This window comes from Desmodus rotundus, chromosome 9, assembly GCF_022682495.2.
Source record: "Desmodus rotundus isolate HL8 chromosome 9, HLdesRot8A.1, whole genome shotgun sequence".
NCBI lineage: Eukaryota > Metazoa > Chordata > Mammalia > Chiroptera > Phyllostomidae > Desmodus > Desmodus rotundus.
The window spans coordinates 34,974,403-34,993,260 of record NC_071395.1 but is presented as its reverse complement, the minus strand read 5'-3'; the positions used below and the strand labels follow the sequence as shown (position 1 = coordinate 34,993,260).

The window sequence follows — 18,858 nt, the reverse complement described above, 5'->3', positions numbered from 1 at the left end:
AAACTGGAGCACTGCCCTGTGCTCTCCCAACTCTCTATCCATCATAAGCTTGTATCTTTTTTAGTATGTGGACTTGGGCTGACCAAGGTCCCGATCATGTCTAGGAATATCCACACCAACAGGTCTTCTTTAGAGTATGTCTTCTCCACTTTCTTATTCTCTCTCTCTCTCTCACTCTCTCTCTCTCTCTCTCTCACACACACACACAGACACACACACACACCCCTCATCTTACCTATCCAGGAACTCAACATAAGACTAGGCCAGAGTCACCCTCAGCCTCCAAGCCTCAAGAGAAGAAGTTAGGAGAGGTCACTGCGGCAATACGTGAGAACCGCATCAAGTGGACAGACAGCGGAAGTGGATCTTCCACGTGTCTAAATAAGCTAAGGGGTACGAGATGCTAAAAACCTCAGATATCGTACCTCACTTCCAGCTAGGTGAAAGAAAAACCTAAGGACATCCGGTGTTGCCCATTTAGGGTAGTTCATTTTCATACCTAGCTCTTCCGCACATGTTTTAGGAATTTAACTGCGGGCTTTGAACTTATTTTTACCTTTAATCCACCTTTTCATTTTTTCCCTCCTCAGACAGAGTATCTGTAAGATGTAGCCATATCCAAAATATTCTACACGACAGGAAAATGTCAGGAAAAAATGAGACATTAAAAAATAGGCAGTCCTGACTGGTGTGGCTCAGTGGGTTGCGCATCGTCCCACAAGCTGAAAGGCAACCTGTTCAGTTCCCCGGCAGGGCACATGCCTGAGTTGCAGGCCGGGTCCCTGACTGGGGGTGTGCGAGAGGCAGCTGATCAATGTTTCTCTTGCACACTGATATATCGCCCCCTCTCTTTCTCCCTCCCTTCCCCTGTCTCTAAAAATAAATACATGACATCTTTTTAAAATAGGCAATATAGGAATGAACGACATAAAAACTCACAGAAAAAGTGAGAAATTTATTAGGTAATGCTAAGGAGGCAGCAGATAAAAGAAAACAGGCTACACAAGCAATCACTAGTTATTAGTCCTTTTCAGAGAAAAGTTTTTCCTAAGAAGTAAAGAAGAAAATATTTTAAGTGCACTTAACTTCCTAAACTGATGAAAGAACGAGGCGCACACATAGCACTGTGGGTAGTAGAACGAAATGTGAGAACATATCACGATGAAACACACCTATTCCTGTTACAAGATACTGCTCTTACAGAAAGTCACTCCTGGCCAAGTGTCAGAGTCCTTTGGCACACATAACATGAACTCTAACCATAGGCTTAGAGAATTGCCTAAATGCATACTTCATTAGAATCTAAGTGTTGCATGGACACTAATTCATAGAGGTAAGCCTTCAGGAAGCACCTGCGGACTTACCATTTAAGTCAAGGAATATAACAGGAATGTGCGTTTCCATCCCAGGAACCGGGGTCCTAAAACATAATGAACACATCACATGTGGCCTGTCTCGCAGCATGTACTCCGTGACACAGCCCTGGTACAAAGTCAGAGCTGCCCCAGGTCAGGCCAATCACAACTCTGCTGTTGGCTCTGCCGTAACTTCACATCAGAGATGCACAGACTTGACTGCAAGTGCTGCGTCTTCACCAGCGCTCTCGTGCATCATTACCGCACGCTCCGAAACTGGAGCCCAGTCTTCTCAGACACATGGACCTGTTTATAAATGAAGCTCCCTTGTGTAAAGTTACTTTCTTATAAAATTATATCCTTAAGGGCCCCATATGGCTTAATTTACTGTTTTTAATTTCTATGAAGTGGCACAGAAATTTGCTGACAGTACAGTTTTAGAGCGCACCCAAACCAAAAACTCCTAGAGATGCAGTTTTACAAAGGCCGAATGGTCTTTTAAGGGAATGACCCAAGTAATTAACATAGTAACTATTTTTTTAAACGCTAAGTGCACTTGTACTAAATATTGATTTAGATTCTCAGAAATTTTAATTATTTGAGCCAATAACAATATTATTTAATAAAACAGTTTTAGGCCATCATTATTCCAACTCATGAAAATAATTTAACACTTCCTCTAATTCAAACAACTTTTTTCCCATATGCTATAATGAGTCTTCCATTAATTAAAGTGCAGGCAAAAATCACACGGAAAGCAGCTGGCTTCTTTAGAACTTTAGGAGACACACGGCGGCAATGGTACCATTCTGCCGGGGCCCCTGGAATCCCACTGCCGGCGGAGGGGACCATGACCGCGTTCCTCTCTTCAGTCAGAGTCAACCTCATCTCCAGCAGTTGAGCTTCACGGTCAGCATCATCCTCTGTTTTATCTGGAACATCAGGAATGAGGATCCAATAAGGTTCTCTCACTTGCTGCTTACACTTTCGTCCTGTGTAGCGACAGGCTTTTCCATTTCAATTATTGGTTAATGCGGGTTCACTAGAAACTTGTGACTTCCCTAAGTCATGACAAAAACTGTGTGATAAGAAAACCATAAGCTAGAGAGGTCGGTGTGCTCTTCCGGAGGCATCCCCATGGAGGAGCACGTGAATGACTTCCTCCAGAGTCAGAGGATTCAAGTGCTTTTGGACAATAATCAAGAGATGTTATTTTGGGGGACAATGTGCACTTTGTGTGCTGTATTTTTTCTCTCTTTGTTGGGGGCTGAGGGAGACCTGTGCAAAGACATCATCACAATGAGATGAATGTTCTTTTGAACGGATATGGCACAAATAACATTCCTACACTCCGGCCATCTCCATAATTGATGTCTTCACCTACTTCTAATTTATGTGGTTGCAAATGGGGATTAATTACGCCCTAACGCAGGGGGAAGGGAAGTATTTAACTTGCTTTTCCTACCATGTTTACTGACAAGCTTTTGCAGTTGTTGATCTAGGTACTCCTGACGTTTTGTTAATGCATTTAGCCATTTTCTACGCAGTCTCTCTAAGTCCCGATCCTGGAAGAAAACAAGGGAAATGATAGATACATAATGTGTAGACAATATATTTGAAACTGATGCTCTATCTTACATTACTCTAATGTGCTTTGAAAATGTTAAGTATCATTACTAATGTCTTTATTACCACCATTAATTGACTCCAACCATCATTCAAAATAAAAACTTCCAGAAATTGAAGCATTATTGTTCTAGAGTAAGACTTTCTGAAAGGCCGTTCTCTGATGTTCAGAACCGGTTTTTTCCTATTGGCTCAATGTATAGAACTCCCAGCACTTGCAACTAAGATCTTCTATGAGGTCTTTATGCTGGATAAAAACCACAACTACTATTCAATAATCTTCATATTTACATCCCTTGGAACGTTCATCACAATTCTTCAAAGTTCTTCACTCCAGCCTTCAGCATGTTGCATTAGTCTCTACAAACAACCTGTAAATGCTTCTTTCCCTTGTTTTGGTGTGAGGAGGGGAGAGGGAACAGGGGCCATTATCAACAGCCGAACATCTCTACCAGTCAACACCTGCCTGTATACTGATCTCACCTCATTTCCTTTTGTAACAAAGTTACAGGACTGGGTAGATCAGTGGAATGCTGTGCAACTGGTGTGTATCTGGATTTCACTAAGGCACTTAACCAAATAGCTCAAGACATTCTTGTGGACAAGATGGAGAAATGTACAATGAATCTATTTGAATGAAATCAGAAATGACTGAAATATCACATCCAAAGAACGGTGATTAATGGAATAACGTCAGCTTAAAAGAAGTCTCTGTTGTTGTACCACAGGACTTTGTATTTCACCCCCTCTGACACAGTATTTTTATCAGTGACTTACATAGGAAGGCAGACATTTTTATCCAATTAGAACGATGCAAAACCAGGAGAGTGACTACACTGGATGACATAATGGGGATCCGAAGAGCTCTGAGCGTCCTGACGAGACTAACAAGATAAAACTTAGCAGACATAAACCAAATCCTGCAGGAGATTAGGGAAAGGGGAGGGCAGGAGGAGAAACGAAACCCAATCTCTGGGACTCCATGCAGTGGGGAAGAAAGAACTGGCCTACACAATAAGGAAAACCTCTAGGGGCAAGGCTTGACTGAAGACCAGTGTGACACAGCTCCTATAGGAAAAGGGGTAGGTGACGCCACTCCCAGAGAGACAAAGCGAGGGAGGGACTCTAAAGAGAGGGATCTGTAGGAAACCTGGATGGGGAGCTCCAGGTTTGGAAAGGTCACAAATAATTTTCCTACACTAAACAGATTTTATAGTGTATGGCTTTAGTCTATCAAATACTCATTGTTCCCCACACTGCTTTGAGAAAAAGCAGTATTTGAGTCAAAATTAGTTGTGTAATTATTAAGTAACAGTACAGGAATGAGTAATTCAGTATTTTAATGAAGCTCCTTTGGTGACGTTAACAGGTGCCTCATTACCTGGTAGCTGTCCATGTCCTCCTCTTCCTCCTAAAGGGAAAAAATACATTATGCAGAATAGAAACAATTATTCAAGAATCAGTCTACACCAAACAATCTGAATCTTTCCCATACTTCCTATTTTCTAATTTAATGAATATACTGCTTCATCTTCCACCTATGCTCACCCTCGCTCTAGGTTTTATAGTTTTCAGGAAGTTGGAGTACAACCTCGAGCTTCTCATAGGAAAGTGAAAAACACACATTTGACCTTTTCGGGAACCAGTACAATACTTCTCCTGCTGCGTTTGTAGTCCCACTCCCCAGGGGAAATCAAACACCTGCCGGCAAATCGTCTTTACAGCCAGTAGGGGGTTTCTGCAGAGGGGTGGTGATGGGGGAGGTTAGTTTCTGGAGGCTGAGATGTTTTATTAACCCTCAGTTTGCCATGTACCAGGGCAAAACCAACGATGTGATGCAATGATTCCATGCAGATACAATTTTTTAAAAGGTATCAAAGGAAAACAACAGAAATACTAAAAGAATACATGGAAGGCAGGTTTCTAATAGGTCCCCAGAGCCACTCTTGTCTGGCTGGGTCTTTCACCAAGAACCTCACAGGCACAGACACTTACATGGAAGGTCTCCTGTGTCTTGGGGGGTCTGAGTGCTCTAACTTTCACACACCCAATTCCAACAGACAATATACATTCTTCCATCAGAGGTAACGTCCCAGACTCCTGCACAGTCTTCACTTCCACTTGGACTCGCCGGGACTGCCCCTGCAACACCAGCAATTGGAACAGTTTCTTAAAAGCAGTTGGATTCATAAAAGTTTGGTATAGAGAGACCCCTACAGGCCGATGTTGGAAATTTTAATGAGCCTATCACCACAGCCCTTCCATGAACTACCTGCCACAAGCCTCTATAACCTCTGCTTTCCAGCTCCTCCCGCATTACTTTCTACCTAAGCTGACGTAATTCCAGCTTCTGTATGTTTATTCTTTATTGTTGCCATTTACATACGAAACACCTTTCCAGCCTCTGCATGATTCTTTCAGCATCCAGGTCAAGATGCACATCCTCCAAAAAAAGTCTTTCCTGATAAACCCAAAATACCTTTGGACACTGATAATAAAGATCGTCAGAACTATGACAAATACTCAAATATTCCCTTTATACTAAGCCACAAAAACTTATCTGGTCTGGTCTTCCAGGAGATGAATTTCTAAGGCATCTAAAAAAGATATATATAGCTTCAACAGATGTTCAGAGAAAGATGTTCTTCACACCCTGAAGAATCCTATTTTATGTGTATAACTCATGCTATAATTTAAACTAATTTCCTTTTGTTTTTAGTTCCTTGACCATATACGAATGAATGTACTAAAATTCATTTGCTGGGGTCAGAAAATAAGTGCTTCTCATCTTCCTCCTACTAAAACATCCAGGAATTTAAATATTTAAGCAAACTTTCTTTTTCCTTTAACCTTTTCTCATATTTTGCGGTGAACGATTTAAACATTCATTTCCTACAGCTATTCTAGCTGTAGACTATTGTTCTAAAGCATGGAAACTATCACAGGATGCAATATTCTACTAAATGTTGAATTAATGTAAAGCATGGCAAAAAAAAAAAAAGAGTATTGCCAAATCTCCTGTGTAAGCTCTGTTAAGATATTCTCCCTTTTCTTCAGTTGACAGCACAGACACTCGAGATCACAACCTGCCTGGGGGTAAGTGATGATTCCCACCTACCTTCCTGCTGCACCGATTTCTGGCAGGTTTGCACATCTACCTGGTGGCGTTTACTTAACACTTCCTGTGGTATCATAAAGAGCTATTTGGTCTTTGTCCTTAGTTCCTGGCAGACAGCTCCTAACACTCTCGGAGGTTCCTGAGTGTTACCGGTTATAGGCCATCTCTTAATGAAGTGACTTAATTTGTCAACTCTTGGCAGGCCACCAGACAGCTTCAAGAGGGGGCAGGTCATCAGAAAGACTAAGACTTGGTTAGAAGTTGGAGCTGTCAGCCTCACCCCTCGGGGACAGCGGTGAGAGGGGCTGGGGACTAAGTATCGCCAATGGCCAGTGAGGTCCTCAGTCACGCCTACGTAATGGAACAGCCATAAAAACTTACAAAAGGTGGGGTTCAGAGAGCTTCCTGGTTGATGAGCAAATCTAAGTGCTGAGAAGCTCCTCTTACCTCGTCCCACACCTTGCCCACCCATGCATCTTTTCCTGCGCTGTTCCTACGCTGTATCCTTTATAATCAACTGGTAACAGTATGTAAGAGGCTTTCCCAAGTTTCATGAGTCATTCTAGCAAGTCACCAAACCTGAGGAGGAGAGCTGTGGGAACCCTCGACTCTGTAGCCAAACCAAACAGAAGTGTGGGTGACCTGAGAACCTGACACTTGCAGCTGGTACCTGAAGCAAGGGTAGTCTTGTGATTAAGTCTGCACCCTTAAACCTGTGGGGTCAGAGCTAACTCTGGCAGTTAAGGTCCAAACTGAGTTGAATTGCAGGACACCCACGTGGTGCATGCAGAGAACTGGTTGGTGCCAGGAGGGAAAACACTTCTCACCTCCCATGTACCAAGCACTGTACTTCATATACAATATCACTAATCTTCACACCAGTTCTACAAAGTTGGTATTATCACCACCTCCAGGTTCTACCTGAGAAAAGGTTCTGAGAGGTGACGGGACTTGCTCACGGATGCTCAGCTAAGCCACGGGAGGCCCAAAGCTGAACCCTAGCACGTTAAGACTCTGCAGGTTTGTTCTTTCTGCCAATGTCCATTGCTTCTCTGTCTTTACAAATGTTCTAATGCTGCTTAAAATGTTTGCCTCATTTTGTACCGTTCAATTTTAAGTGGGTCTTTAAAGCTTATCTCCTTCTTACTTAAACCTAACAAAAGCTGGTTTTTAAATATTATAAATAGAAATAATTTTTTAAATTAAAGAAAATACACATGAAGTAGATGATTTTAACACAAAAAAATGGAGTTGGCCATCTAGCTTTAATTATCACTGACATTTCTATAAAAGGAAATCTAATATTCAGCTTTATGGTACCAAAGAATTCAATGTGAACATTCAGAATAACATTCATAATGTTACCTGCCGGAGTTGGAAGATGCCTCCTGTAGGCACGTCCTTTGCAGAAATTACTTCTACGGGGCAGTATTCACCATTCTCATTCTGCTCCAGAATTTGAACCCAGAATTCCATTTTCCTGGTGACTTCACTCCATCTAGGAAATAGTTGAAATTCTTGGAAAGTCATACATTTCTATGTCAATACAGCAGCTTAGGCTCTTACATATGAGAATTAACAATGACAATGATTTCCAAAATGAATAACTCAATAGAATGATCAATGAGTAATATGCAAGTACATAGTAACAAATATAATTAAAAGCAAACAAACAAACAGTGTCAGAACTAAGACTACATTTTCAGTTCATTACTAGAGGAGTTTCTCTGAACGTGCAGGGCACCAGAACTAGAAATGGTTCATTTATTTTGTTGAGAAATGTATGACAATTACAAAGCTATTTCAAGATGATTATTTAAAAATCTAAACATTGTTACCAGTTGGACAGAAGCAAGTGCAGCGCGATTATCTTTTCATAAATTGATAAAGGTAGTGCTGTATTCTTCAGTCACTTGACAAGTATCTTTGCTCACATCAAAGAGCATCAGGGGAAAAAATCTCAACGTCTAATTTAGCATTTGCTAAAACTTTCTAAATGCCACAAAAAGAAAATCTGGTTCTTATTTATGATACGTGAAAAGTACAAGTATATGCACTTTGGTCATTTCTTTTAACTCTTCTTTTTAAAATCCTAGTTGACAAACAAGCCTGCCTCCTCCCATCACTGATGCCAGCTGAAAAGAACTTTGAGCTGAAGAAGCACAAGGAAGCCTGAATTCTAGAGTACACCATGGTCCCTTTCCTCTACAGTCGATTAATTAGAAGTAATTCATAATGATAAGCCACTTATTCTCCAACAATTTATTTCACTCTTCATTCTTAACTACCCATATATTTAACTCTCTTCTATCACTCTTCCAAGTTCACTTGTCTAAAGAAGTCTAATTGTGCTATTAATACCCTGGCAACACCGCCATCTGTTCCTGGGACAGTGATAATGCTGAGGGAAGGAAACCCTTTATAAGTGGCAGTATTAATCCCTATCACTTTGTAAAAATTGTAAATGGAATCAGATGGATATCTCAGACTCACCTGTCCCGAAGACTACGTGTTTTTGCTTGGATAATCCCCAAATCCCACAGGGCTGGGTTTCTCCGAGGGTCGGTCACTTTATGGCCATATATTTCAATTGCCAACGCCCCTTCTGAAAGGTGTTCAATAAAGTCTTCAGTGATGTTAACAGAAAACTCCTAAAAGAAAATAATTACAGAAGAGGAAACACTTTCTGGCAACCTTATGACCACGTACACCCGACATCATATATTTACTTCCCCGTGGAGAAACAGAAAAGAACGTTTTAGTTACAGAACAGAACTGCCGTCACAGTACATCCGTAATGAACGCTCACATGGTCTAAAGTTCTAGACTTTAAAAATAATTTTAACTCTGATTTTTAAAAAATGTTTCACCTTGAAAATCTATTGTAAAACACAAGCATTATATTCCATTTTGTCAACAATACTTTGGGAGCCATTTTAAAGAATATAAACAATTATATTAAGAATTACAACAATAGTCTATAATATTTTGATATAAAAGTTATTATATGCAGTAAGGTAGCAGTGTGTTAGAAAAACAATTTTTCCCTAAAAAAAAACAGTTTTTAGGATGCTATCCCCTATAATAGAAGGAAGAAATAAATAATGATTGTCAGTACAAAAAAATCACCTAATTTTTATAAATTCTCCCAACCTGTCCATCTTTACAAGATAGATTTAAGACAGCATTTTGCAATAGCTAGGATTAATCTCTGAAACAGTTTATTTTTAAAAGTGATAGAATCTCCATCTCTTTCTGTCTTGATCTTTAATGTACTAAAGGCATTTCCAGGTTTTAAACAGATTAGAAAGAGGCTTCTCTCTTGAAAAAAATGAGATAGCTCATCTGTGCCACAGTTAGAAAAAAGCATCTAACACCCGACATTCCTGGCTCTGCCACTTACTAGCATGGGCACACTGACCCCTCTGAAGCTGGCTGCTTCTGCTGAGAAAAAGCACACTCATCAAACACAACTGTGGTAAAGGCTGAACAAGAGACACTTGAGAGCCGAGAAGGGCAGTGGGTGCTCAGTAAAGTAGTTCTTGTCCCTCTTCAGCCCCTATCTCCACACCCCTAGTTTCTTCACCTTTTCAGAGGACAATTTCTCCAATAATGTAATACAAAACACGGATTCCTTTTGGGGAAGAGCACACATGTGCACACATACATACACATATGTGCATGTACATGTGTATTCACACCAAAGTTAAGTTTTGATTGCGGAGGAGTTAAATGCATTGACACTTTACTGGTGTTTTTCCCCCCAGCTTTACTGTGACATAATTGACATATAACATTGTGTAAGTTTAAGGTATATTGTTGATAATGAACATTACAGATTTTTGCTACAGTACGACCCCAAGAAATGCTGGTCCAAAGCACACATTGGAACCAAACTATTCAACACAATAAGGCTCACTTCATGGTTTTGTTTTTGCCCGAGTGAATGAAACACCGGCCAGGTCTGGAAATCAAACTTACGTGGCAATGGTCAAAGACAACCATGCACTGAGGTTCCTTGCTAACAGGAGAGGACGAGGTATCCCTTTCGGTTTCAACCAGGACCGGCTCCTGCTGATCCCAGAAGCTGTATTTGCAGAACACAGAGTGGGACAGATGCTGCGGCAGCCCAGTGGCTTGGAGTATTTTAACCTGAAAGAAAAGGAAGGTCCTGTTAGTTTCTAACTCAGGAAGTTCCAAGAAATACTCCGAGTGAGACATATGGACTCCAGTCCTGACTGTGTCACACTAACTATTGGTTTATGATGACCAAATCCCACTCACTCTGGGGCTGTATCTCTGCATCTGTGGGATGGTGACAGCAGTCCTATTTAGCAAGAGGCTGACATAGGGTGACATCCTTGACTATAAAGGTGGACGTTTTAAAGCATTTATAGGCTAATGCAAAATACAAATTCTAGTTCCTTACAACATCATCATCATCTTATAATAATCAACTCAAAAGAAGAAAGTTCTCAAACATCAACACCATTCAATGATGCAAATGTGGCTAATGGATATATCATAAAAACACAAGATTATTAAGAAGAATGATGAAGAACAAAATCAGTGTATGTGCCAATAAATGGTAAATATTCAGAAAAAGGCAAAAAAGTTTATTTGATATTTTAAAGTATAAAAAGAAACAAGGTTCTCAAGTAGAATATTACACGCTACTAGAGCATTTGGGGGGAAACTATAAAGGCATCAGGAATGTATACTTCAGAGACTTGGAAGGGTGAAGAATGATGGAGATTAAAGATGGTACATGTTGACCATTCTCTGCGCCAACATTTAATGAATGCCCTTCCCGTGCAGATTTAGGAAGGAGAGACAAATTGTTTAAAAAATAACACACACACACACACACACACACACACAAGCCCTGGTCCGCAGAAGTGTAGGATTTTGTGACAACGATGTGCAATTAGAAATATGTCTCATCAGACCCAAATGTCTCCAAAGAAATGCCCATAGTAGATTTTAAAGTAGCCAAATATTCTAACTATTTCTTTTGACAGGTAGCATCAAATTGATTTTTTAAGCTGAAATTTTTGTGACTTTGAGTTTGTAATATTCTAAAACTCCTCCAACTATGAAGGAAACTATATCCTAAGATTAATTAAGCTAAACTAAATTCTGATTTTATAACTGCTTAGGCCACCTTTCATATGACTGGGCATTGATCGTTTATTTATTCTTCACCTGGTCACTTCCTTGCATGTCACAGAATGCACAATACTAGATCTGAGTGTGTGGCAGAAGTCGACATAGTTCAGCAACCACAAATATAAAGGTCTTAACACTTCAGGAAGCCTTAACAGTGACACAGAAATACTCACAAAGCAAATGGCTTTATTTTCTCCTATGCCAGGTCCACAATGGGGAAGCAATGAATGGGAACTCCTGCTATTACCCAATTTTTCCCGTGATGGCAACAAGAATTTGAAAAATGTAGACAGCACTTCCCTGACAGGCTATGCAAGGTGGATTGACAAACACATTTTATTCATCCAAACCAAATACAGTGATCTGTATTCAGCATTTAATTTTTTGTTAAATTTTTAAAACTATCACTTTTTTACTAAGTATTGAAAGTGCTTATTGTATTCTTTAAGGTGAGGTAATGTGGTATTTGGGAAGATTACAAGACTTCGGAGTACACAGATCTAAATGAAAATCTGTCACTTATTAGCGTATGGTTTTGAGCAAATTACTTAACATCTTGGTTTTCCTAGGCTTGGTTTCCCTCCTAGGCAAACAGGATAACTCCCTGACGATAATGGTGTGAGGACGACCATTACCAACGAACGAAATGAATGAAAACACTACCAGGCCTCGAGCACCTCCTTGTGATTGAATTCCATCTGAAAGCCATTTTTTTCTTAGAAATCAGTCTCAGTTTTAAGGTCGAAGTAAACAAGAAAACAAGATACGGAGAACAAGATTCATCTACTGAGCTCGTCCCTACAGGCAAGTTCTCAGGAAAGAGACGGGCAGGAGTGAAGGATAACTGGAATGGGGAATATCCCGATGTTTGGAACACAGGTTTTGTGCTTTTTTGTTTTTGCCTACAGAATCCAAAAATCACCACAAGGTGTCAGAATACCGCAGACTTCACTCAGCTTGCCACTGCTCCAGATAGCAGAGCCCAGGAACCTCGGAAAACAGGGGCATTGTTTGGAATTTTAAAACACACTAATTGTATTTAATATACTTGGAAATATCAATGTTAATATGTGCAAGCTTTTTTCATCCCAGAAAAATAAATCCAAACTTCTTTTATGGGCCAATGACACTCATTACCCATGCTATCTTAAGTGTCCCCAGACTGGTTTCATTTTTTCTACCAATATTTTTTTTACTGTCATATCATTTGTCTTCCTTCTTTTACACCAACGGCTACTACATGCTCAGAATATGGTCTCTGAAAACCACTTTCCACTAAACGGAATCAGGTTCCTTAGAAAATGACTGATTTCAGGTCTAGGACAGGAAATGCACCGATGAGACCAATTCATCCTATCGGAATGTGGAAAAGCTAGCAGAGTCCAAGAGGTGAGGGTTCTGTCAAAGGACTCCTGAACCCACTGAAGAGGCCCCACAGGCCAAAGATGGGATTATCTGCGCTTCAACACAGGCAAAAAATACAGTGGATGGAAACCACATCAAATACATTTAAGTCCAAGCGTTCATAATGACATTAAAACTAAAACCAAAAAAATCTCTTTGGCTGCTTTTGGATATTAGTATGAAAACCAATTCACTATTCTGGAAATTAGTAGTCAATAATGGAAGAGATGAACATTTACCCTGCCTCTCCTATACAAACTGTATCTCTGGACAGCAATACAGTTGGTAACAGAAAGATTCTCTCTATAGAAGAACTCCAGCTAATAAATGAAGGAAATAGATTTATAGTAACATCGTTTCTAATGCCTAATGAAATATCCAGGCAATAAACACCAACAATTGCTAACAACCCCACAAGAGAACCAAACCTAATGTGCTTTCTGAGGGAAGAACACGCCCCTACCTATAAAGTATCCTTGCTACTCCCCTCCCCATGCATAGCCTGTATATCTAAGTAGCAATTTATGGAAAATACATCTTAACATGTTAAATAATACCTATCAGTAAAATTCAGACTATGAGAGAATATGAGACAATAACCTATTTTCTATAATAAATTGTAGGGTAAGAGAGAGAGAGTGAAAGAGACAGGACAAGAACACACACAAGTGACAGCCTAAAGATTAAAACAGACTTCAGAGACACACCAAATAAGACAATCAAAGAAAATGACTGGATATTTCACGATATTTAAGAAAGTATAAATTTTTATTATGATATGGTTTTATTAGAAAAATATTCTTCTTTTGGAGATACTGAACTATTTATAGATAAAATATGATTTCTGGGATTGCTTCAAAATAAGCCAAGGGAAGGGGTTGGCACAGAAGCGGCCTGGTGTGTGAATGGGACAGACTGACCGTGGGTGACAACTGAATGGGAACACACTACTCTTACATGTTTGGTATCTTCCATTTTAATACATCTTAAGATTTTTTAACTTTATATTTCCAAAAAGCTTGTTACCCAGGATATACTACTTCTTTTCAGTGATAAAGATAAACTTCTTCAGTAAGATAGTATCCTTGCATGTTACTGTACTGACAGTGAACTCATGCAGCTGACCTTTCCCACAGCTGCATTTACTGCCCATCACCTTTAAGGTGGGCCGTATGGAGTCATGAAACCTATGTCTCCATCTTTGATAATCCCACACCTTAAAGGACATGTTCTGAAGTCAAGTACATTACAATAAAGATTCGCCGTTTAGTGAATTAAGGATTTTCCCCCTTCACACTGAAGTAAATGACTTAAACACCTGAGGCCTCCTTAATATATGCAAGCACCTACAGAAAGTAATCTAACTTTTAACAGCTTTAGCTTCCCCATACCTTGCAGCTAATGCCTACTTAGTTCTCTCAATATCAACGTCCATTCCAGAAATATCTGCTGAGACACAGGACCGGACCTAGGATGCATGGTGAAGTACGAGTTCAGTGTGGGCCTCCTCTGCTTCCCGTGTCCGTGGTCTCCTGCTCACTCATACACTGGAAGTCTCTGGTTGGTTTCTTCTCCTCAAAAACCTTTCTAACTGGTTCCTCTGTGATTCTCAACCATTGGCATGCTGGCCCACTAGAGTGTGTCTGAAAACGGTATGAGGGATTTTTTTTCATTGTCATGAGAGACAGAGGTGGCACTACCTCCGCTGACTGAGCAGGAGTCAGGAAGGTGACGACCCGCCGAAAATCTGCCTAGCAAGTTTCCGTGAAAACGCCACAGCAGCCTAGGGAGCGAGAGTTTTACATAGCGCTCTCCTTCAAGTGCACTCTGAATCTCATTTCCTCGGACCGTACCGTCAGAATTAATGAATTACCTCTCCTTGTGTCCCAGAACATCTCTCGTCCACCTCTCTCAGAGCACCAGGGTCACACAATACTGAAGCCTTCTGTTCACTGTGTGTCCCCCTTACACATACCCACGAATTACACAGGTCGCTCCTGGAGCTAGGAATCCTGTCTTAGTCATCTTTACACTGCGCTGCCCGGCACGTGTCTGGCGGATGAGACTCAACGCACAGTTCATGAATGGCATGCATGGGAAGAGCAGGAAGAAAGGGGGCTGGGATTAGGGCATGACAATCGCATAAGCAAAGGCACACGGGGGAAAAGGACTAAAAAGCATGTGGAAAAACAGGGTAAAGAGTGACTTACGGCAGGAGCTTAGGAACAGGACTAGGGCTGGGATAAATTTCCAGCGTCAGCAGGAATCAAGAGGCCCAAGAAAAAGAGGAAATTTGTGTGAAAAAACTTGGTTTCTCTATAAAGAAATTCCAATAAACACAAATTCATCCAATTTTGGAGTGGAATGGCCCAGAGGAAAGAGGTAACTTATCCAAGGCTTCACGGAGGAAGGTAGTGGAAGTACCTGGCTAACCAGTAAGTACATCAGAACATATGATGAAAAACTACTAAAAATTTATTTAGAGACAGCTTTTTGCAAAATTTGAAAAAGAACACAATATTCATCATCTAAATACCCACAATCCTCAAAATCAACCACACTCATATGGCTTTTAAGTGAAACTGGGACTTACCCTGCACGTCATTTTTTTCTCAGTTTGATAAGGGGTATCCTTATCAAAGGAGGCATCTGCGGTGTCATCCCCACTGGCAATCCTTTCCACAATGTCACCATTGGTCCCCATCACCTCTACATGCAGCCGACCTGCCACCTGTAACAGTGAGGAGGAAAGCAGATGCTTTTTCCAGACTGTGTTCTTTCTTCTGTTTTAGACTCAAGTGATCAGGTTAATGATATATGGGGATGTAGAAGCCTAGGTTCTAAGAGTCACTTTCCCCCAAAGTACTTGGAACAATCACCATGAAGCAGTATGAAAACACAGGTGTTCATCACACATACAACTATCGCTTGTTATTATTGATGGAAAGCAGCAACAACAATATATCATCAACCCCCTTTTCCCTGCAGGATACGAGGCATGAAGAGAAAACCAACCTCCCCTTTCTGGTTGACAATAGGGACAGCATACTGCAACTTCACATCATAGAAGAGGGACTCGAGGAAGACGTTAGCCACCCCAATGAGACTGTGGTTTTCCTGCTCATCATAGAACGGATCAGCACGCTTGAAGTAAGACCGTATCACCTTTAAAGAGATTCAGAACGTACAACTTCAGAAAATCGATTAAAATAAATGAACTCAACCACTTTTTGATGCACTCTAGTAAAGTCGTTAAACATGGCTGAAGTACAGCACTGTATCTCCCGCTCTCTCTTCTCCCCTCCCTCCCCCAGCTGCTCATTCCTATTTTAGACGATATGTATGATCAGCATTCTTCAACCGTGAGAGAGCAATCCCAAGGATGTCATTAATTTCTTTCTTTTATTTTTTAAAAAGATTTTATTTATTTATTTTTAGACAGAGGGGAAGGGAGAGAGAAAGAGAAGGAGAGAAATATCAAGGTGTAGTTGCCTCTTGCCCACTCCCAACTGAGGACCTGGCCACAACCCAGGCATGTGCCCTGACTGGGAACTGAACCAGCAACCCTTTGGTTTGCAGGCCGGGGCTCAAGCTACTGAGCCACACCAGCCACGGCTCTTTCTTTTCATTTTTAAAAGTTTAGTTTTCGATTACAGTTGACACGTGATACGACCCTGGTTTCAGGAGTACAACACAGCGACCATATACCTTACACAGTGGCCACTGCAGTTAGTCTGGCACCCATGTGACACCACACACAGTGACTACAGCACGGTACGCTGTACTGGGCAGCCCCGTGAATACGTCGTTCCTTTCATCATTTCTTCCCCTTTACGTGGAAGTCTTGCCATGAAAACATACAGAACATACATTGACTAGAAAAGGAAGATGCCCCAAAAATGGGTTATTGAAATTCTTGACTAGCTAAACAACTTAAAGGATCAAAATAAATATCCTAGAAACAGGATTACTATTTCAGGGAAAACAAAATTTTTTCCCTAAAATGGGCATTCTCACTGCAAAATGCTTGGTTCCTTCAATGAGTACCTGTTACGTAATTTTCCTTAAATAACTTACTGGGCTGTCCTCTTCACACTCCTTCCATTCCTGGTAAAGGTCTCTCATATCCAACAACCTGTTGTCCAATTTTTCCAAAGACCAAATCTGTTTCCCTTTTCCTTTTCTTCTCACCTGGATTGCAGGTTCACTAAGAAGAGAGCCTCGCTGCAAAGACAGTAAAAGTGACTAAGTAAAGTAAGCAAACGTTATTAACTAAAGCACAAAGATACACACCACGGAAGTCAAACCTGAACAGTCTATACCCACCAGCCAACATCAATCAAAGCTGGAACTGCTATCGTTCTTTATTCTGTTAATTGAAAGCATCCCAGAAATGTCACGAGCTTAATGTAAGGCCTTTATATCGAAGCAACCAAAACTCAAGTTTTCATGGCAGTCGGACATAAGTTTAAATTTAAAACACAAAAGACAAAACCACGTTTAACGGGAAGTCAAAACTGTTTTATTTGGGCTGTCACATGACCAGGGATGCTGGTTGTACCGAATGCCACTGAATTGTTCACTTTAAAATGGTTAATTTTATGTTACTGTATGTGAATTTTTGCCTCAAAAAATAGCATTTGTTGAAGTTTTCTAGCTTATAAAAGCAATGTGTTTTTCATGCAGAAAAATATTTAAACTTTTTAAAACCACAAGTAGAAAATAAAAATGCCCCTGTGTATCTCTTGCGGAGGGATGTACCCATCAGTTTTCTGACCGATGTAGATTTACTGGATAAATTTATCAACTGTTCTGAAATGCCTACTTAGAACTTTGGAGAATTGTGAAATACACCAATGATGCTTAACGTCTTGCTTATAATCATTTCCAAAAAAGTAGAATTTACATAATAAAACAAAGACTTTAGAATTCTGAAGGTAAAAACCACCATTCTCTCACCCAGTGGCCCTTTTCCCTTATATTCAGCCAGCTAGAGAATAAACACAAAAATCTCCTTAGTGATCTGTGGGCAGTAGCCTTTCAGGGGGACACTACTAGGACTGGGACTAAATGGCAATGAGCAACATGCTGCAGCATCATGATGTGGTCCTCCTGCAGACACCTACGACAGGTATTAGGGGTGGGGGAAAGAAGAAGAAATTTCTGCCCCTTACCAAAAATCACCAGACACCGTCGAGTACAAAGCCAAAAGTAAGGACCAGAAAAAACAGCAATGGACAGGACATTACATGAAATAAGAGTTTTCAAAAAAAAAAAAAAAGTTTGTTGGGTATAAACGTGCAAGACCCAGCCTGAGTTTAGGAGACTACCTCCTTAAGAAATACCTCCTTGTCCAGTTCCTCTCTCTGGCTGAAATCTGAAACTACTAATCTATTAAATCAGTAACAGAGGGGATTAGTAGCCTTCTGTTAATAATAGCTGCTTCAGCTCCAGCAACATGTGTCATCTCTACCAGCAAGACAAAACAAACACACACAAAAAATGCCCCCATCAATACACTATCAGGTGTCTGGGAGGAGAGAGATGCCCAAAGTGGCTTGAGTCACTTCCAGGTGTTGACCTGGCTTCCCAAAAGCAGGGTTGCTCCTTCCAACAGAGCAGTGTGTCCCAAGGCAGGACACACGGAAAAGGGCTACAGGGGTGCCTAATGGGGAAACAAGTTTTTTAAAGGTATCCACAGTTTTGTTTTTTCAATGCAACCACTACAGGATGGAAGAACACCTTGCTCTTCTCAGTCCTCTAGCAGAAGCTGAGCCCTGTACCTTTTGACCATGATTGGCTTTCCTCTAATATTTTTTTTTAATATATTTATTGATTATGCTATTACAGTTGTCCCATTTCCCCCCCCACTCCACTCCATCCTGCCCACCCCCCTCCCTCCCACATTCCCCTCCCCCATAGTTCATGTCCATGGGTCATACTTATAAGTTCTTTGGCTTCTACATTTCCTACACTATTTTTACCCTCCCCCTGTCTATTTTCCACCTATCATCTATGCTACTTATTCTCTGTACCTTTACCCCCCTCTCCCCCTCCCACTCCCTTATTGACAACCTTCATGTTCTAGTTGTTTGCCTAGTTTGCTCTCGTTTTTGTTTTATGTGTGGTCGTTAATAACTGTGAGTTTGCTGTCATTTTTACTGTTCCTATTTTTGATCTTCTTTT

At 40.7% G+C, this 18,858-nt stretch overlaps 1 protein-coding gene across 1 annotated transcript in view; it reads right to left on the bottom strand.

The window, feature by feature from the left end:
• The window catches only part of KIF13B (kinesin family member 13B), a 165,063-nt gene that overhangs the window by 48,822 nt on the left and 97,383 nt on the right, over positions 1–18,858 (bottom strand). The window contains exons 19-29 of the mRNA XM_053910793.1: positions 16,750–16,896; positions 15,688–15,837; positions 15,266–15,403; positions 10,081–10,251; positions 8,593–8,750; positions 7,465–7,597; positions 4,977–5,123; positions 4,363–4,392; positions 2,821–2,920; positions 2,161–2,287; positions 1,365–1,420 (exon numbers count right to left, since the gene is read on the bottom strand). Of these exons, the coding sequence (XP_053766768.1) occupies positions 1,365–1,420; positions 2,161–2,287; positions 2,821–2,920; positions 4,363–4,392; positions 4,977–5,123; positions 7,465–7,597; positions 8,593–8,750; positions 10,081–10,251; positions 15,266–15,403; positions 15,688–15,837; positions 16,750–16,896 (1,357 nt within the window). The remainder of the gene's footprint in view (positions 1–1,364; positions 1,421–2,160; positions 2,288–2,820; positions 2,921–4,362; positions 4,393–4,976; positions 5,124–7,464; positions 7,598–8,592; positions 8,751–10,080; positions 10,252–15,265; positions 15,404–15,687; positions 15,838–16,749; positions 16,897–18,858) is intronic.